The sequence below is a fragment of the Carassius carassius genome, chromosome 21 (assembly GCF_963082965.1).
Source record: "Carassius carassius chromosome 21, fCarCar2.1, whole genome shotgun sequence".
Lineage (NCBI taxonomy): Eukaryota > Metazoa > Chordata > Actinopteri > Cypriniformes > Cyprinidae > Carassius > Carassius carassius.
Genome location: NC_081775.1, coordinates 19,817,936 through 19,839,999, shown reverse-complemented (window position 1 = coordinate 19,839,999; position 22,064 = coordinate 19,817,936). Strand labels below are relative to the sequence as shown.

Here is a 22,064-nt window from a genome sequence, read left to right as displayed (position 1 = left end):
TAATTCATGTCTAATCTGTAGCCAAAACAAAAGACAATGCAGCATATACTCTGCCAGTCAAAAGATTGGGGTTGGTAAAACTTATGTTCCCACTTTGTATTACAGTAAGTGGCTTTAACTAAGTACTTACATTTAAATTAATAATTTGGTACAATACACTTATTGTAAACATAATTGTTTTTGCATTGTATTTATATTTTAAAAAATACCTGCATGTAATTACATCTGTAAATAATTTCTGTAATTACATTTATAATTACACTGTTAACCCAACCTTAAACATATCTGACCCTCCAAACCTGTCCCTAACCTTACCCATATCCCACCTAAATAGCAGCAAAAGTGTTTTAAAATACCATATAAACACAATAAGTACATTATACTTTTAAAAGTTTTTTTATTTTTATTTTTAAGCAGGTACATAGTAGTTAAGGCCACTGAATATAAAGTGGCAAAATACTTATTAAAATATTTTTGAAAGACATCTTTTATGCTCACCAAGGCTGCATTGATTTGATCAGTGTCACATGATCTTTCAGAAGTAATTCTAATTTGCTGATTTGATGCTTAAACCTTTATTACTATCAAGACAGATGTGCTGCTTAATTGTCTAATGAATAGAGAATAAAAAAAGTTCTTAACACTTTTCCAAAAGTGCTTCTCTAAGTGCTAGATGGTGACACATTTAACCCACTCTGTTTTTCAAATTTGCTTTTTAGGTATTTGATAACTGAAGACGCAAAGTCAACAACTTTTAACTCTGTTACATCCTTTACACTATCACTCATGATGTTAGTTTGAATTACGTGCCACACCAAAGGGCATCTTTGCACTGTCTATATTATGAGTAATGTATGAGTTTGTTTAACAAGAGTTATTGACTGCAGAGCAAAAACAGAAGAATCGTTTCTCAGAAACAACATTCTGCAGCAACCTGTATTCTATTTAACTCTGTCATTATACCCTTGCTGTAACACCCATGCATTTTCCATTGTGTGGACCTCAGATTGAAACGTGTTTGGTTCAGATATTGATGTCAAGATAAGTCGTTATTTAGCGGTCAATTCCCTGGAGGGCTTTTTATTATTTGTTCCCTGTCAGTGGAGCAGTCAATAGGGCCAAAAAATGAGTAATTTCTGTAATGGCATTGATTGAGCTGGAGAAGAGGCAAGAATCATACACAACCCCCTCCCACCCATAATAAGAGCAGTGAAACGGTACTTTCATCTTCAGATTCATCTATCATTTTCAGCTAATGCCTGTTATAGACCTGACCCACCACTCGGTCGCTATTGATCACTGTTGTGAATTTCCTTAGGGGGAAAAGTAAAGGATTTGGCAGTGACTGATGCTGTTTAACCGATTCCAATTCTTTAAGGTTGCAGTGAAGATGATACCATCGGTGCTCAGCCTCCCTGAGGTTATGGCTACTCATCACCTGATTGGATGGAACTGGATCTGAAGTTAGCAGAGCTTTGTGAGTTGAACTCTTTAGTTCACACCTCTGTGAGGTGTATGGATACACACATTCGCTCACTCAGTCTTTTCTTCTAATGATGTCCCTAGGCACATGTGCATGGATGTACTGTGATGTTTACTCATATGCAGTCATGTGAAATCATAATGCTATATGCTCATATAGCCTAGGACTATGTGTGTGTTTGCGCCTGGGGTTTTTATGATATCATGCTCACTTGAAATCAGATCTCACATCCTTGTCCACACTGTCATCGAGGTTTAAGTGGAATTGGGCATATAAATGTATCTGACCTTTTAGTCTATTATAAGAAGAGTGTAATTCATCCCTCAAAGGGAACAGTGAGTGATGATGTAGTTTATTGCTTCTCATGGTTTTACAAAAAGCTACACTTAATGTTTTCATTCTAGACATTAAGAAACATAGCTTAGACCCCAACATTTTAACTGTAGTGCATATTTAAAATGTTTAGAATTTTTTTTGTGCATTATTTTATTATTAATATTATTGCAGTTTTGATATGGGTAAACAAATGTACAAATGAAATGTTGTCATACATATGGTTTAAAATTTCCACTTGCATTTATATGACAACTAGCCCTGTGTTAATTTGTAATATTTGTGGGGGGTTTTGTTGTGGAGCTGAGACCAAACATTTCTATACAACTTTAAAAGATATACTACTCCAGCCTCTCTCAATGAATTATCAATTCCCCTTGGCCTTAAACTTAATTTTGTTCCACACATGAATTTAAAAGTTATTCAAAAAATGTTCCTTCGTCAATCAATAACAAAATATAGTCTCTTAAATTGCTTCATATATTTTCATGAATATTTTTTGAAGAATTTTGTGGGAAGGAGTTGCCGCTGTGTTTAGATCAAACCATATTAGCATCGGCTGGTATCCTAGAGTAACAGGATTAGCATTCGCTGTTGTCTGTGGGATAATTCCTCTATCATAGCAGCTCAGTGCGTTGTTGACAGCAGCAGGCTTGTAGAGGAATTAAATGACTTAACATTTAATAGTAATTCCATGACATTGAAATACAAAACATTAGAATGCAAAAGAGAACGTAAAACATTACTGATTTAATGAAAGATTGGAATAAGGCCACAGTTTGCATATATGGTTCAGTGTGTTTACAGTCTTGAAAGCGTCTTTGGAGGTTGGATGTTTGTTAACATGAGGGAACATCTGACATTTCTGACTCTGTGTAGGAGTTCACATAATGCTTTCGAGGAAACCGGTAATTTTTGAAAGCTTCCAACTCGCCTGTCTATTTCCTGCCATTGCCCTTTTTCATAGCAGATGACATATCTGCTAGAGAATGGTAGCTGGCATTGAATTGGAAACAAGTTATGATTGTGTGAATGTTTGTGTGTGTTTGGCATCTCATGGAACAGAAAAAGAAAATTAATTGCAACAGAAAGTGAATATAATTCTGCTTGGTTGCCTTGAAATCATACCTAACATTTCACTTCAGCGTGTATTAACACTTGTGCTGTACTGAAAATCTTTTTTCTAATATGGTGTTTCTGGCTTTTTAAAAATGGTTTGTAAATCTCTCATTAGTTTAAATACAGTATTTGGTAATCATATGACATTTAGAAGCCATTTTTATAGACTAGTCATTTTTGACTGGGAACATCGCAAGTGTAACAAGGTGGAGAAAAATCCTAAAAAAAAAAATGCAAAAATTAGTTATACAATAGATTATTTTTTATAACCAGTGTGAGCAAAATCTGTAAAGTTTTAGTCCAGTGCATTAATATTAACTAACACTTTCGGGGAAAAGAAAATCCTGCCCAGGTCAAAGTGACCTGAACACAACATGAAGCTTATTTGTGTGTGTGTGTGTGTCTTCCATGTTACATTTTGGTTAATATTCTGAATATTTTTAAATTATCGATGTCATCTTTATTCAATATTTCAATATTTCTTTTGAAGTCACTAATAGGGTATTTAAAATGCAATTTATGGCACTGTGCCTTTCTTTTCTTGGTGTTTCCCAGTAGCTTTTTCAGTATCCTCTCTATCTCTCCAGGTATCTCCCTCTAATTAAAAAAAGAAAAAAAGAAAAAAAGAAAAAAAGAAAAAGAAAAACATAGTTCCAACACTGTGTCATTGTGGTACATGTACATCTCTTTATTTTGCACCCAACCCTTAATGAGCACTCAGTGCTCTTTGAGCTGGCTGGTAATAATTAACATCTCCTCTTTCGCTCATGCATATGGTTGGTCTATAATTAGTGAGTTCATGAATATGTATATGTGCGCTGAGAGAAGAGGTTGAATTGGGTCATAATGGTGTGATATTCTGTTCTGGTGCTATGAGCGAAGCATAGCTGCACTCTCTGACAATTTAAACCGTCATAATACCTTTAACCTTCCTTACTAAAGAACACTGTGTTCTAGAAGGTTCATCGAAACTTGACAGAATCCTTCTGACTTAAAATTGGCTACTAGAATCTTGTCAAAAGACACCAGCCTTTTTCATATTTATGGAATACACCTTCCCGGTTTACAGATTCTTCCTTATTGTGTCCTGCATTTACTTTTTAATAACTGAATGTACCGTATCAACCTCAATTAGTCCCTTTTAAATGCATCTTAAAGCAGCAAGATTTTAACAAATCTTTTTTTTTTATTGTCTGTGATTAAGTAATCTTAATCTATTTTTTACTTATTTGTTTTATTATCTTATTTATTTTTCTATTTATAGATATTCTTGCAAATGTATTTATTTATGCACAAAATTTAAGATTCTTTATTCATTTTTTATTTGTATATTTATATTTCAGTTATTTTTGCAGTTTTCCTCCTCCTTTGTCAATCACTTCAGTTCAGTTATAATCATTAAATTTAAAATTTTGCCATTTTAAGTGGAATTGAGTGGTTTTCATAATACACCAGCTCCTAAGGTAAATGCCTTTGATTTGCCATTGGTTGCTTAACATGATTGTGATTGGTTAGACCACTCAATGCTGCTAAGGAATTTGTATTCTTCGTTTTCCTCACAGAATGAATTTTAAAGAAACAGTTAATCTCCAAAATGTCAACATTTGCACATTTTATATTTGCTATTAAAATATCAGAAGGCCTGCCAAGTGAACAATATACATGACAATATACTTGACTAGAGTGCTAATTGCAAGTTGCTGGACACCACAATTTTACTGTTAAAATGCTTCAATTTTGTGTTGTGGCTGGTACACATGCACAATTATCATGGCGCTACATGTACATTTTGCTGACATGTTTGATATTGTATTATGTGCTAAAGTGAGCCACAGGTTACTGTGTTTGCATTGAATTCACACAAGTGGATACTTATTAAATCTCTGTTTTTGGTCCACAGAAGAAAGAAAGTCATGCAGATTTGGAACAATAAAAGAGTAAGTACAGTATAATGGGTGGGTGAGTAAATGGCGTGGGCTTCAGTCGACCATCTTGTGCTTAGAGATTTAATTAAGTTATCATAACTGTGGGAAAATGAATTTACATAAGAACACTGGAGAAAGAGACAGCCCTCCTGTCACATAACAAATCACCTGACCCCCAAACCTACTTGTTACTATGGCATGTGTCACCATATCTATTGTCCATGAGAGAACTAGCTTTCTCACTGGCTTTTATATTGAACTTTTTTTAGATCCCATACAGGGTGACAGCCAGAGCACTGTGGACAATGAATGATCTTTACAAAGATATAACTTTGCCATCTAAAAGCTTTCACTGACCACACTTTTATTTAACACTTACTTTACCTTTCAAACTTAAATTGCATTGCAGTTTGTAGGCTTACTGAAATCTGTTTCTCTGAGAACTTATTTTTGACCTAGAAACCAATGGCTTCAGACAAGCTGTCTGATATTGCGCTTTTGCTGAAACACTGAATGCATTGCTTCTTTCTGGAACGAAAAATGGCATTTGTCAAAAGCTTTAGAGAAGATTTAACTCTTTAACAGACTCCTGCCTCAGGAGTACTGAGTTCAATTTGACTACCAACAAATAAGCCGTTGTGTATCCATTAGAGCAGGCAGTGACAGAATCCACCTCATTGAATTGAAGCAACATGTGGCCAAACCCAGAAGGAATCCAGAGAGGGAATCATCTGTGCAGAGGAGATAGACCACATTCTCACAGCTGCTTTCATCAGCTTGTGGCAAAATAACAGACAGATGAACTGCTAAAAACAAAAAACACTTTAGCATTTCGGAATATACAGTCGTGGCCAAAAGTTTTGAGAATTACATAAATATTAGTTTTCAAAAAGTTTGCTGCTAAACTGCTTTTAGATCTTTGTTTCAGTTGTTTCTATGATGTACTGAAATATAATTACAAGCACTTCATACGTTTCAAAGGCTTTTATCGACAATTACATGACATTTATGCACAGAAGTTGATTGAGAGCATGCCCAGTCGAATTGCAGAGGTCCTGAAAAAGAAGGGCCAACACTGCAAATACTGACGCAGTGTTGGCCCTTCTTTTTCAGGACCTCTGCAATTCGACTGGGCATGCTCTCAATCAACTTCTGGGCCAAATCCCGACTGATAGCAACCCATTCATTCATAATCACTTCTTGGAGTTTTTGTTTGTCCACCTGCCTCTTGAGGATTGACCACAAGTTCTCAATGGGATGGGAAGATCTGGGGAGTTTCCAGGCCATGGACCCAAAATTTCAACATTCTGGTCCCCGAGCCACTTAGTTACCACTTTTGCCTTATGGCACGGTGCTCCATCGTGCTGGAAAATGCATTGTTCTTCACCAAACTGTTGTTGGATTGTTGGAAGAAGTTGCTGTTGGAGGGTGTTTTGGTACCATTTTTTATTCATGGCTGTGTTTTTGGGCAGAATTGTGAGTGAGCCCACTCCCTTGGATGAGAAGCAACCCCACATGAATGGTGTCAGGATGCTTTACTGTTGGCATGACACAGGACTGATGGTAGCGCTCACCTTTTCTTCTCCGGACAAGCCTTTTTCCAGATGCCCCAAACAATCGGAAAGGGGCTTCATCGGAGAATATGACTTTGCCCCAGTCCTCAGCAGTCCATTCACTATACTTTCTGCAGAAGATCAATCTGTCCCTGATGTTTTTTTTGGAGAGAAGTGGCTTCTTTGCTGCCCTTCTTGACACCAGGCCATCTTCCAAAAGTCTTGGCCTCACTGTGCGTGCAGATGCGCTCACACCTGCCTGCTGCCATTCCTGAGCAAGCTCTGCACTGGTGGCACTCCGATCCCGCAGCTGAATCCTCTTTAGGAGACGATCCTGGCGCTTGCTGGACTTTCTTGGACGCCCTGAAGCCTTCTTTACAAGAATTGAACCTCTTTCCTTGAAGTTCTTGATGATCCTATAAATTGTTGATTTAGGTGCAATCTTAGTAGCCACAATATCCTTGCCTGTGAAGCCATTTTTATGCAACGCAATGATGGCTGCACGCGTTTCTTTGCAGGTCACCATGGTTAACAATGGAAGAACAATGATTTCAAGCATCACCCTCCTTTTAACATGTCAAGTCTGCCATTCTAACCCAATCAGCCTGACATAATGATCTCCAGCCTTGTGCTCGTCAACATTCTCACCTGAGTTAACAAGACGATTACTGAAATGATCTCAGCAGGTTTTTTGGGATTAAGTTAATTTTCATGGCAAAGAAGGACTATGCAATTCATCTGATCACTCTTCATTACATTCTGGAGTATATGCAAATTGCTATTATAAAAACTTAAGCAGCAACTTTTCCAATTTCCAATATTTATGTAATTCTCAAAACTTTTGGCCCAACTGTACTGTGCATGTTGTTATCAGCTCAAATAATGATTTTAACTTCGATCAGGCTATATTTTCACTGGAGTACTATAAAAGTAAGTATGGAGAGAAATTTTGTGTTATGCATTGCAGTAATCCAATAGAAAAATGCTGCTGGTTTTTTTTTTTGTCTATGGAACAAGGGTGATGCTAACTTCTGGGTTGGCCTACAAAACATAAATGCATAAAAAGTCCCGACCTACATTTTTCTTCTTTTTTTGAAAGTCTTGGATATCTGTCACAATATAGAACAAAATTCAGTTGTTTCTTCCTTTACATCACAAACTGGGAGATTTTTTTTTATTTTTTACATTTTCTTTTTTCAAATCAAAATTAACTTATGTGTAGCTTTGGAAATTTGGTCAATTTAAAGGGCTCATATGATGTTGCTAAAAACATAATTTTGTGTATTTGGTGTAATGAAGTGGGTTTATGCGGTTTAAGTAAAAAAAAAAAAAACACACATTATTTTCCACACACTGTACAATATTGTTTCTCCTTAATCCCCCAATTTTCTGGAACACATCGATTTTTACAAAGCTCATCGTTATGAAAAGCGAGGTATGCTTTAATTGGCCAGCTATCCAGTGCATTGTGATTGGTAAAATATCTCACACGTGTGACGGAAATGTAACAGCCCTTAGTATATTGTGATGACGTGTGTTCTGGAGCGTCAAGACAAAAACATTAAAACCCATTATAAACGAGGCATTTGTTGCATCCAGTGTGGACAGATTATAATGACAATTCCAGCAGTTCACAAATTCCAGTCCTCGTGCCCCCCAGCTCTGCATATTTGGCAGGTAATCAGCTTATTAGAAATGAGCTCCGTGCATGAACTCTGTTCCACTTGACATGGTCCCTACACAGTGTGCACTGCTCCCTACTCTCTTGTTGCATTTAAAGTATATGTGGGCTTTATTTCTTTAGGAAGTGATGGATAAAATGATGGATTGGGTTGCATAGAGGGTCTGTCAGCAAATATGACAGGGATGACCTGCTAGGGATGTCTATAGACAGATACTACAGGAATTTTCAGCTTGAGAAAGCAACGAATCTATGACACACTGTCCAGGCGGGCTGGCCTGTGGATACATGTCATGTTAAGGAAAGCCACTTGACTAATGGTTTCCACCATGCATGAAGCCATGAAATTACTAAGCAATGGCTAATTCAGTGACGGTTCCTTGTTTTCCATTTGGTTTCTGCTTTATTGTGATTTTTGGAGATGGAATTTAATGGAGACAGTGAGAAAAGAGCCTGTGTCTGAACCGCCGATGTGTGTGACGGAAAAGCAGGGCTGTATGTCAACCTGTGAAGTCCTCTGAGGAATTGGATCTAAACCAAGAGGAAAGCCTCTGAATGAAGTGTCTCTCCATTTTCACTCTCAGCTCAAGAGGAACAATAGCAGATGCAGTTGATAGGAAATTCGCATTCTGAGCAGCAGAGTAATTCAAGAGTTTGAGAGGGTTTCTGTTTTCTTTTTCACACACATTCTAAACAAGCCTCTAAACCAGTGCAACACCATTGTGTCAGTCAGGCCTCCAGCTGGAGCATGGATCTCTGTGACAGTGGGACTAGTATTCCAGGATGCCGTCCTGTCAGAATGCAGGCCATGCTGTCACCTTCAGCCCTCCACTAGTAACATCTATAATTACTCACTGGGTGGTTTGGGTGTGGGGAAAAAAAACCCTGAAATGGGTCAGCAGGGCCTTTGGGTTCAGGATAGACAGCAGCAGCTGTATTTAAATCTGACAAGTGATTAACTTTGATTCTAAGAAACTTTGGGGGGAATTTTTCTGTTTAATATATACATATACAGTATATATATATATATATATATATATATATATATATATATATATATATATATATATATATATATATATATATATATATATATATATATATATTTCAATTAGTGTTGCTGGATGGCAGAAAAAGGGATGACGGAGCTGTCCAGTAATGTGGTGCTGAAATGCAGTTGCAGCATGAACATCTCTGGGTGAGCCATCTCATGCTGTGCTTTTTATCAGCTCTAACTCAGATTCCTGTCATCTACCAGACGTAAATGGATTTTATGTTATAATTATTCTAGCCCTTTCAAAGTATTTGTTGATAACAATCCACTTATTTTCAGCATCACAATATAACTCTGAAATGTTGTCTCAACAGAACCCTCAGTTGCCTAGAAAATTGTTTATTTGTTCTAGCTAATTCAAACAACTTTAAGTCTTTTTCGCTTCAAAATTTCACATTTAATTGAATGCAATGTAATTTTTTTTTGCAGTGCAGCTTCAGAGTGAAAGTTGTTTCTACACATTTTTTTTCAGCGTATACGGTAAGGTAACTTATAGTTCGAGTTAACTGCCCTGCTATCAGAAAATTCACAAAATTTGAACTGAATTGAGCTGGATGGTGACACTTACACTGACACTGTTATTCAAGCTGAATTGAATTAACATTGAACTGACCTGAGCTGAATAATGACGCTATTTACTTCTGTAGAGTTTTGTAACTGATGACATTTACAACATTGGCATTTAACTGAAGTGAGGCAACACGGAACTAAATGGAGCTGAATAACGACACTGTTGTAAAGCTGCTTTTTTACACTTATATTTTCCCGTTTATTCATGTGAGCTACTTTGAATCAGTCGTATTTTATAAAACGCTATATGTGACTTTGACTTGACAGTTAACCAAATATACAGGTTTTTACTGTAGCATTTGTACGTTAATTTCCTCTCTTTATTTTTACAGTGTGCGTTGAGGGTTGTATTTCGGAAGTTAACCGCTGTGAGAAATAGCTCAGGCAGTAATGAGCCGTATCTGTGGATCAATAGCTGATGCTGCGCCGAGCGAATGTGTGAAAGAATGCGCGAGGGGTGGAGTTCTGCTCTTTTACTTTCCACTGCACACAGTGCAGACGCAGAAATCTCACCGCTGTCAGAAGAGTCGCGCACTTGTTCTTTTTCTTGAGTTTTTCATTTAGCAAAGCAAACGCTTTACGTTTTTTTCTTGTAACATTGCTGGTTTCTTAATTTGAGCCCATCACAGAGCACCCGCGGTCTCCAGCGCTCCTCCAGCACAGACGCTGATTCTCTGTCGTCCTGCTGCGGTCCTCGCTGGAGCTGTGAGATTTCAGTAAGCACCGCAGGACCCAGAACTGTAAAACTGTTCGAAGTAGAGAGCTTCCTCTTGTCCAGCGCGCCCATGGAAGGCGGCGTTATGGATAAACTGGAGGACATGGCCTCAGTGTGCGAGTTCGACCCTATCACGGGGGATATTCCCGCCACCAAAGTGGAGATCACCGTATCGTGCAGGTATGAGGAAGAATCACTTTACTGAACACTGACTCGCTCAAGTTAAAATTACTTAGATTTTTATGCTGTGTGTACTTCATGTTGGCCGCATAATGTCAGTTGATTCGATTAAAAATTCGATTTTTTTTTCATGTTCAGCAAATAATTTTTTTCTTATTTAAAAACAAATAAACAAAAAACTGTGTGGTCTTAAGTTGAATATTTTTTTCTTTAGAGAAAAATTATTTTTTTCTTCTTTCTATATAGGGTAATTCCGACTAGCATACATGTTCTTCACTGACATGTTCTTCACTACATCAGTATGTAGATGGTTTTGGTCTAAAGAATCGTAAAATGTTCTCCTTCTGGATCAGGCTTTAGCCTATTTTTAGCTTAATTTTTCAGTTTATTTCAGAGTTGGTTTAGGTTTACTTGCATGTAATTATGCATAATTTATAATTATTATAAAAGTAACTACATGTAAAGTGTAACAAGGACAGATTAAATAAAGTGTAACCATTTTTGGCTATGAGCTGCCAGGAATTTTAAGAAAATTAAGCTTTAGAAGTAGCAGTTCACAGGCAAAAATTTGATTCCAGACTTTTTGGCTGTACAGTATTGATATGAGCATAAATATCTAATATATCCAGAGATGCATCTACATAGGCTCTTTGCCCAAAGCACTTGATGTTGCTGCTCAGCTGTTTCAGAGATGCCATAAGTTGTCATATTCTGTGAACATCAAGGACAGTGAAGAAAAACATAATCTTTGCTTTCCATCAATAATAAATGTCATATTTGTCATATTTAGTTACATGAACTGCTTGTTAGAAGAAATGCATCTTCAATTTCTTAAGTAATTCTTCCTTTTTTTTAGCTTTTAAAATGTGATATTACTACTAGCTGCCAAATCATAGCATTGTAGTACTGAAGAAAAGTCAGTATTCATTAGAAGGAGCATAAAGACCCCACCCAGATGTCCTCACGTCAATGCAGAATTTTTTTTTATGTTGCTTGCAATATAATTCCTGTTGTATCTGGGTGAAAGTTTTTTTGGAAGATGCTTATATCATCATCTTTGCTTTTAGGGCAGATAACATTGCTCTTATTAAGAATGAATCACTAAAACGCTGCTGCTGGAAAAACAGGTTTTGAGATGTAGTGAAAATTAATTTGAGTCATAGGGCTCTGCAGCCAAGACCACAGCCGGTTCATTGCTCAGACTGATAGGGGGGCTATTGCTTTGGGTTTTCAATCATCTTGAGGAGTAATGGATACGGCTGGCATACTCAACATCTGCTATGTTTTTAATAGTCATTTATAGTCAATTATACATGCTTCAATCCAATTTAGACAAAATTATTTTACAGAATTTCTCAACTTGACAGTCAGACCATCTATTTAATGAGAGCAATTTCCTGTGCAAGTAGCTAATAACCATAAGCTTGCAAACTTCTCAACTTCAAGTTAATATTGCCTGCTGTCTTCATAAAGAAAGAAATAATACTGATTATGGGTGTAATTTGGTATGATTGTTAGCTGAATAAATTTCTCTCTTAAAGACCAAGACTTCATAGCATTAGCTAAATGGGATCTTAACTGTTTTTAATGAGCTAGATATAAATTGCTTTTTAAAACTGTAGTACATTTGCAACTAAATTATTATATAAAAATACAAGCAATAGTGCCAATTACACATTACACAAAACTCTACAGTCTTTAGTAAGAAATTGTATTTCAATTTGAACTTGACATGATATATATTTGACAATTATCATTGAAGTTTAAGAGCATAATTTTGCATTTTTTTTCTACACGTTTCTTCACTTTCTCTTATATAACAAAAAGGGAATGCTAATGGGGTCATTTCCATTATAAAGGGATTTCTGTCATATTGTATATCTATATACTGTAGGTAATTGGTTCAAATAAGATTCTAATGGACCAGAAAAATATCTGTAGTTTAACTAATATGAGGTTGTTCAGTAGGATCTCACGTGATTCTAAAATAATTTTTAGAAGATTCTTGTTTGGTTTAGGTTCCTAATTCTAATTATAAAATTCCATTTGCTTTGCCTTATTGGATTTTTTTCACTCTTCCTGCTTCTACATCACAGATAAAAAACAAACAAACAAACAAAAAACCCATTAGTGTTCTCAAATATGTGGTCAAATTATGGATTAAAAAAATGCTTTTATTGTTATTTTTAATTGAATTAGATTTTTGCCACCCTAATTGCTGCTGTGATTAAATCAATGAATAAGTAAATCTATTGAGCCTGAACCATTATGGCCTTCTCTGTCAGCGCAGAACATTCTCTCCAGGTCTGTGATGAGACTCTTGTGTAGTGGTGGTTGAAATCATCACCCACATTTGTTCTCTGTAATTGATTTAGTTTGGGCTGATTTTTAGGGGATTGTGGCAGACATGAAATTGAATCCTTTACTTCCCAATCCAGATTCCCTTATAACCTGCTGATGATACTAGAGAGCAGAAAGTTTTGGTCGGACATACCAGAGTCTTTGTGATAATCCTCATCACAAACACACAAACAAATGCTGTCCTGTGAGTGAGAGATACGCGATTGATCCAGTTGACTGGCAATTATTTGGTTTGGGGGTTTTTGATTGGTAATATAGTCAAATGGCAGAAATAAAGTTTTTGGATATACTCAGTGGGTCTTAAGCATTAGAAAGATACTTGTGTTTTAGTTATACACTACTGTTTAAAAGTTAGCAGGAACTGATAATGCTTTTCAGAGATTTTTATTGAATTTTCATTGATTTGAAATCAGTTTTACACTTCATTTTCTCTGAATCTGATAATTTTACTCATAACTCAAATATGTACATATACACACAATGTGTACTGTAGTTACGGCTGTTAACTTTTGAAACGAGCGTTAAGGCTAAAAATCACCACATACTTTGTTTGTGTTGTATTTCTATTCACCCTTTCTTTGTACTCTTAACTCCCCAAAATCAGCTTTGTGAAATTCTGATAATGCTTCAAATAACAAATGTGCATTTTAACTAGCAAAACCTTTTTGGATACTGCTGCATTGAGCTATTAGATATGGTTGAAATGGCTCTTTAAAATCACAGATGTTTCTTCACCTAAAACCATTTAATCCTAAACATACTGGACATCAACAAAGCTCCTTGCTGCTGGGAAATATGGTTTTAGCAAGGTTGTCCTTGCCAAAAACGATGTGCCCCTGTTGTTACTATCCTTCTTGAGTAGCTCTCTGTGTTGTAAAAGTGGAAGAATAAAGTTGCTGTTTTTGGCAAGCTTCAGTTTCAATGCAGATCCACATCCTCCTCTTAGTTGACCTTGCAGGTGAGGAACCAGATCATGGACTACATCTACATTCACTCTGCACCCCTCTGCTGCTAGCCTCTCTGGGCTCTGCTCTGCTGAGAAGGGCTCTGTCTGGTGGGTTTTTGCAATCCTGGAGATGATTTACAGTTGGGGTTTTGCTCTATTCTCACCAAGTGAATTGATTCCAAATGGAGCTGTGGTTTGTTGTAAGCTGTTATTGTTCTTTTGCTATTCGTTCAGCTCCAGTGCCTTTTATTGCTGGATTTCCTCATCTGATTATATATGCTTGAAAAATGGAGCACCTTTAGTCCCAGAGCTGTGAATATTAGAACAGACATTTACATACTCCTTTGTGTCCTGCTTCCAACATATCTTCCTTCCAAGAAAATTTGCTGACCCTAAGGTGACTGAAGGTGTACCTAGATGAATTTGTTTCTTTATCTGAACAGATTAGAAAAAATTATATCACTTGTTCACCAAAGGATCCTCCGCTGTGAAAATCCACCAATATATTTGACTGTTTTCTCTTCTAAACAGTGCTTGACCTGTGCATATTTCACCCCTGCTTTAGACAAGATTACTTTCTCAGTGGAGTAAACAATATTATGGATACAGTACTTTTGTATTTTACCTGGAAGATTTTTTTTAAGTTAAAACATCTTAATACATTTATTTATTACAAACACAGTTTTAGCTTCACAAGACATTATTTTATGGACTGTAGTTGTGTGGATTACTTGTGATATGTTAATCAGCTGTTTGAACTCTCATTTTGAGAGGATCCATTCATACGCAAGTGATGTACTGCTAAAATTTCCAAATCTGTTCTGATGACGCAAACTCAACTGCATCTTGAATATCTGAAGGTGAGTAAACCTTCAGAAAATATTCATTTTTGGAATAACTATTTCTCTAAATGCCACCAAATGAAAAACAATCAGGGCTGATTTTGCAGATGCTACTTGAACTTTAACTGGTGATGAAGCAAGTATCCAAAGTGAGACTGAGAGAAAGAGAAATGTGAAAGATGGATGGATGAATTAATTGACTGGATAGATGGATGGATGGTGAGGTCTTCAGTGTGTGATAAAGATGCAGAATCAATGCCAATAGATGTGAGATGCCAAATGAGGCGCAGAGATTTACAGTCATTATGTATTCACACTGTAATCTACTGCAGAAGTGGTTGTGTGAGTGTCCTAGTTTATGCATTTTCATCTAGTCTCTATTCACATCTTTTTGTCCTGTTTTTGCAGTGAATTTTGTCTGTAGATTTGATTGCCATAATTGACATCTAGAGGAATCTACCAATATTACAATGCCTCAATTTTAAACCTTTAGGAATAGAAAGTCTGTGATATGGCCAGTATGTGATTAAAATTAAATCATAGGTTGGTAGATAACAGGTTTTAGGAGGAGGGACTGAGTGTCTGACCTCTGCGTGTCACTGAGGGAAGCGCTTAATATGGTGAATAGTCAAACAGATGGTTGAGGAAAAAAACACAGCTGCTGAATGGATGGATGGGCTGGGTGAGAGCTTGGCCAGTTGTTAATTGAGCTGGCTGATTTATTAAGCATATAAATGTGTCAGTAGAGCAAGTGTGGGTATGCCTGTGTTTTGACAGAGGATGGTGTCGAATCAAAGAACTCAAAACGGCTGTCTCACAAACCCAGAATTCTCTTGTGTGCTGTTCGCGAGCGTTGTGTGATGTGACAAAGATACTGGGAATAACAAGAGGCTTGTCTACACTTGCAATTCAACTCTGATCATTATTGGGCTTATTCAGTCAAGTGCAGCTGACCCTTTGTTGAAATGAAAACACATTGATTGCATTAAAGTTTTGAACTCCTGTTGTCAAAACAACAACTGACTCGTCTGATTAATATCAGCATTGATGCTTTTACATCACTACTAGTAGCCTAGCTGTTTATTACCACCAATTTGTTCTTGGTTGTTATTGTAATGTTCTTGGTTGGTTGGGTGTGTAACATCACTATTGCTTAAAAGCAACATGTTTTTGTTTTTGTTTTCTTTAATCAAAATATAATTACTTGCTCCAAAATACTGATATCTTCATGAAGGCACTGACAGGTGGACCACCAGAGCAAACACTATTCAGCGTAGCAAACAGAGATGAGAGGAAGGTCAGTTTTTGGCTTTTTTCCTGCGTGACTTGCATTACTTACTTTCTTTCTTTGACCTGGGTTTGCTCGGATACATTTCTCAATAAGTTTTTCAATAAATATTATCTGATAAAGAATTTTTGTGGTAATTATAATTTTGCATTCCTCTACCTCTTTGTGTAAAAAAATAACATTATTTACATACGAAACAACACAATGCTTTCTCTGTTTTCATATTAATTTACTCTCACATAATTCATTGTGCATCACAAGTTTTTAACGGTACAGATTTTTTTATAATGTTCTTAAAAATGTCTTAAGCTCACCAAAGCTTTTTTTTTGTTGTTGTTCAAAAGACAGTAAAAGCAGTAATATTGTGAAATATTATTACACTTAAAATAACAGTTTAAACAGCAGAATTTTCAACAGCCATTGCTCCAGTACTGTCTGTCACATGATCATTTCAGAATTTTTAAAATGCTGATTTGGTGGAAACATTTCTTATTATCATCAGTTATAGATGAGTGTTTTTTAATTAAAACAAACTTAATACAAAATGTATTTTTGAAAACCTTTTGTAACATTATTGTGTTATTACTGTCACTTTTGATCAATTTAATGCATCCCAATTTAATGCTGAATAAAAGTATAAAATTCTTGCAAAAAATTGTATTGACCCCAGTGCATAAATATGCATAAATATTGCATCAGAGCTGTTGGTTATTCAGTGTTACCATCTGTTAAAATGAGTCATATAGTCCTTACAAGTGGTGTAGGCTGAAAACTAATGTCTTGCTACTCTAATCACACAATCACTAACACTTTAGTGTTTTTTTAATTAGTTTTTTATTTATTTTATTTATGTGTTATTATTTGTACTGTCCTCTGTAATCAAATACTCAATATATCTATCATATAAAGAGGTAACTCAACTTAAATGAGCACCATAGATCAGTATTTATGATTAACTGTCACATTAGTTGCATTTATAAGCTATTGAGCGAGAGACATGCAGAACAAGATTGTTGGCCCTCTGGATTGTGACTTCACTAAAGTTTTTTTGGGAGATTTATGCATGGTTTATGAATTGCATTTGCCAAGATTTAATTACACTGTTTAATTCTTGTTTATGAGATGGAAAAATGCTGACACCCCTATTCTTCTGTAATTACTCCTTGAGAAGACAGAGGGATTGTAGATCATATTGCATTTAATGAAACACTATAACAGGACTTCCTAGGTCTTAGAAGTGGCACAGGACCTTTGAGAGACATTCTAATGTTCTGTTTATTTGCCAGTGCCCAGTGTGCCTTTAGGTGACAGTTAGATAGAGCCCTAATACGGTAAATTACACCCTGCTGGACATCTTTTGTTTTGACTCATGGGAAATGTTTCGCCTGGTGTGTTCATACTCAGTCCTGCTCCCTGTCAGGGTGGCCAAACTACAACAGTTTTCATTCCAGACAACATGATGAGTGATATGATCCTTTCCTCTCCTCCACCTCAAGGTCTGTGGCTTTGGGCTGAGATGCACTCTGAATTTTCTCTTTGCCCCTCTTAACCAGATAGCAAGTTGAATTACTTTTTTTCTGCTTCTTTGAACCAATGAGGATTCATTGGCTGGCTGAGGAGTTTAGAATCTATTTTGCTCCCTCAGGCTGAAATAGCTTCTCCTGCATGAGGGTGCCAATTACAGTGCCACTGGGTTCTGGGAGAGCATGGGCGAGGAGGGGACTGGATCACAAGTCCAATAGTGTCAGACCACTTCCTTAGCAAAGAGAAAGAACTGATCTGTGGTGCTAATATCACCAAAGTGAGATGTGTTATAGCATTACAAACAACAACACAGAACTCTATGATTCAGTGTAAGCATTCAGGATAGTGTTTACTATGAATGTTTATAGGTCAAAGATAAACACAGAAAAGGGCCAAATCATAAGGAACTGAATCAAATGATCTTTTACAAGAGATCATTTACGCTGTAATAGTTCATTGTACTATTAAAACTACTGTAACTCAAAACTACCTTCTCACTGAAGAAAGAACAGTTATTAACATTAAGCTGCAGAAACCATGTTTACAAGTATATGTAGCCACATTTAATCATCTGTTCTGAGTTAAGAAACTTTTGTTTGCATTTTCATTTGTATTATTTTAACTGTATATATATATATATATATATATATATATATATATATATATATATATATATATATATATATATATATATATATATATATATTATTATTATTATTATTATTATTATTATTATTATTTATTTATTTATTATTGCTACTGCCAATATATATACGGTGCTGTGAGTACCTAAGATATACCGCTGCTGCACAAATAGCATATATATATATATATAAGTGTGTGTGTGTGTGTGTGTGTGTGTGTGTGTGTGTGTGTGTGTGTGTGTGTATTCATGTATAATAGCAGGTCTATACAGGTGGAGCTGGGGAAGGTTGAGGGTTTCAGAGGAACTGAAAGCATGCTGTGAAATGCTCTATGGCAAACCAGCCATTTAAATGTAAAACAGCAAGCTTATTGGCTGTGTATGCAATGTTCCAATCTGCTTGTGCCAAGTAGATTAGTGCTGTGAATATCAGTTTGCATTAATGACTCATCAGCCTGTGCAATCTAGAGTTTCATGACAGAACTTTTTATGTATGTGAATTATGCACATTAATTGATATACTAATAAAACTTATTTTCATTGTTACTTTAATTTCCAAGATGATCCTGCCTCTCTTGCCTCCTCTTTCATTCTTTTTTGTTTTTGTTTTTGTTTTGAAGAAAGTTTTAACTGTTGCCCATACCATGAAAGTCCAATAACAGAATGTACATTATGTGTGTGTGTGTATACAGGTGAATTTCAATAAATTAGATTGTCATGGAAAAGTTCATTTATTTCAGTAATTCAACTCAAATTGTGAAACTTATATATTAAAAAAAATTAATGCACACAGACTGAAGTAGTTTAAGTCTTTGGTTGATTTAATTGTGATGATTCTGGCACACATTTAACAAAACCCCACCAATTTATCTCAACAAATTAGAATACTTCATAAGACCAATAAAAAAAAAAATTTTTTAGTGAATTGTTGGCCTTCTGGAAAGTAGGTTCATTTACTGTACATGTACTCAATACTTGGTAAGGGCTCCTTTTGCTCTAATTACTGCCTCAATTCAGGTGCCAAATCCTGCCGGAATATAAAATCAGCATCTACAAAAAGCTGGTCAGCAGAAGGAAGCATGCAGTGCTCCAACATTTCTTGGTAAACGAGTGCAGTGGCTTTGGTTTCCAAAAAACACAATGGAATGCAATCAAGATAGATAGATAGATAGATAGATATACTCTTCTTAGTGGTATATATGTTAACCCTCTGAAAGAAAGCATGGCATGACAAGCAAGTTATTGATTAATGGTTGATAAATTAAATAATTATTTTTGTTTAAATGTATGATTAATGTCCTGTCTTTTATGGCTAAATTTAAAACCTTTCTTACACACTTCTCACATTGAAAATTCAGTTTTCTAGGATTCCTCATAAGATGTAGTCGTGCCTCAAAGCCCAGAGGAGTTAATTTGAACATACGGTATGTGTTTGAACATCAGAGATCTGTCAGAGCCTCTATATGTTCAGACAGTTAAGCCCATTTTTAAGACTATAGCGTTATTGCTCTCCAGAAGCCTTTATTTCAACAGTTTTAACAGTAGGTCATTAATCATAAAACACTGTTGAAATGCCCTTAGTACTGCAAATTTTCAGCTTTTCAAACTTTCTAAGGGCTGTATAATTTATGACATGCCTTTTTAGAATACAGACATAACAGAAAAAAATCACGTGTCTTCAAGTCAGTTTTTTATATGAGTTCATCCTGTTTTATAAAACATTGTCTGTGTGCAGTTAAATGTTTGCTTCTTGCATTGAGCGGCAGCTTCTGTCCCTATAAATTAACTTTTTGGTCATTGGGTTCTCATGGGTCTCTATTGAACCGGTAAAGGATTGTGAGACTAATTTAAAATGTTTTCAATTGCAGGAATGTTTAATAAGAGAATTGACTGTTTTTTTTCTGTGTCTGTTTGATACGACAGCATGCATTAAGAATGTGTAGCTGACACTCATCGGTGTTAGAGAACACTTTCTGGATTTTCAAACAGCCATTATACAGTCCAGAGCCACATATAAATTTAATTAAGATATTGTGACAGAAATTCGATATTTTTCAATACTATTGAATGAAATCAAAGTTTTTTTTTATTGTTTTCATTGAGCCCGTCTCAATTTTCTAGGTGTACAATGCTCTATTTATAGTCCTTTCAGACTCTCAGAGAGTTTGTTTAAACTGCATGCCAGAATAACTTTCTGAATCAATCTGCTATGATTCAACAATCCAGTTCATTAAATAGATGTCAAACACTGAATGGGATGCAGAACTGTTAAATTCTGCTAAAGATACAATTTTTGAGAATAAATTGTACATTACTTTTATGTTATCATGTAATAGGTGTAAATATAGTGTCTTTATGTTATGAATCATGACTTGTCATGTACATGTTGTAATTTAGCTGACTGCTTAATTTAGCAGTTTCCAAAGAGCACTCAAATGAGCAGTCAACTGAAACCACAGCGGCGCACTGAGAATCTGACATTTCAGCTCACTTTTGAACCCAGGTTCATTAATCAAGTAGACACTGGAGATGATCAGACTAACTTCCCCGTTCATGATGGACCCCCTACCTGGAATCTAAGTGGTATCTCTTAAATAAATCCCCTAGAAAGTCCCAACCACAAGACTTCTATAAAAACCATGGTCCAAAATCATGAACAGCTCGTTTGCCAAAACCCAGTTCATGATTTTGTGCAGGAAAACCCAATTAAAAATCAGTATGCCACAGCAATCTATGTGTAGTAAATGAGACTCACTTCACCAATGATGTTGTGATTTTTGGGACACACGTCACCCCAGGTGAGCTTATGAGTACTGTATATCAGATCAGTTGCCACCTCGCTTAGTTCAGTGCATCAGTCAAGGACTGTTAATTTGGCAGTATGGGAGTGCTTCCCACAAGCTGTTCATTGAGATTCACAAACTGGAGGAGTTGGTCAACTGATTTATCAGAAAGATTGTTAGTTTAGATTGCTAGTAGAGACTTGGATCATCAACAATCTCTTTCCTCGTCAGGCCAGAAACTCAGAACGCTGTATCTGCTACTGTCTGTTTGGATGTACCGGAGACTCAGAACAGTGTATCTGTTATTGTCTCCTTCCACACAGGTTGGAAACACAGAACAAGAAGTGTCTTTTGGGAAGTAACCTTTATCTACTTCTGATGAGGAGGAGACTGGAATCTTGCGCCTCTCCATTCCAGAAGAACAACAGCGAGAATCAAAGTTATGCCTTCTTTCTTTGCGTGAACATTTGGGCGGCATCATGCAAATCTTACCACATCATGAAGTAGAAATGTGGGGGAATGTTTAAACGAGACATTTTAGGAGGGCGTGGAAAAGTCTTAAATTTTACAAAGAATATCTTTTTGGGTTTGAGACTTCAGTCTTTGCAACTTTAGGGATCTTATCTATTCACAAACAGCTTGTAACACTCCAAACAGAAAGGAAAACTTGAAATCGCGTCATTTGACACCTTTAATAGGCCTGCTTCCGTTAACTTTTATGTTAACAGTGTCAATGGCCATCAACATACACTGTACTTCATCTGAGGAGTGAATCCCTTGCGCTTTATGTCCATTTAAGGTCTCTAAACATGGGTGCCAATTGATTTGGATAGATCTTTGGGGCCTTCCTTTGTTTCGGCCACTGCTGTTACATCCAGAGATCTGAAGGATTTTTTATTGCAGTCATTTCCTAAACCTTAGGATGGGTGAGATGGTGAGGGTCAACCCGTAGTCCAATGAGAAGTCCTCTTTTAGGTGGTTGTGAGTGCAGAAGGTCTCCCTTCTTGTCCTGCTCAAGGTGTCTGGCAGTTGTCTTGGCATCTTATCTGATGGTTCTGTACTTT

General features: G+C 36.2%; 1 protein-coding gene across 2 annotated transcripts in view; it reads left to right on the top strand.

The window, feature by feature from the left end:
* The first annotated feature begins 9,598 nt into the window (after positions 1 to 9,598).
* The window catches only part of LOC132097764 (copine-5-like), a 65,745-nt gene continuing 53,279 nt past the window's right edge, over positions 9,599 to 22,064 (top strand). Inside the window, exon 1 of one of the 2 annotated variants that reach the window (XM_059503681.1) lies at positions 9,599 to 10,613. In XM_059503681.1, the coding sequence (XP_059359664.1) occupies positions 10,504 to 10,613 (110 nt within the window). In that variant the 5' untranslated portion in view covers positions 9,599 to 10,503. The remainder of the gene's footprint in view (positions 10,614 to 22,064) is intronic. The other variant, XM_059503682.1, reaches the window with a different exon arrangement.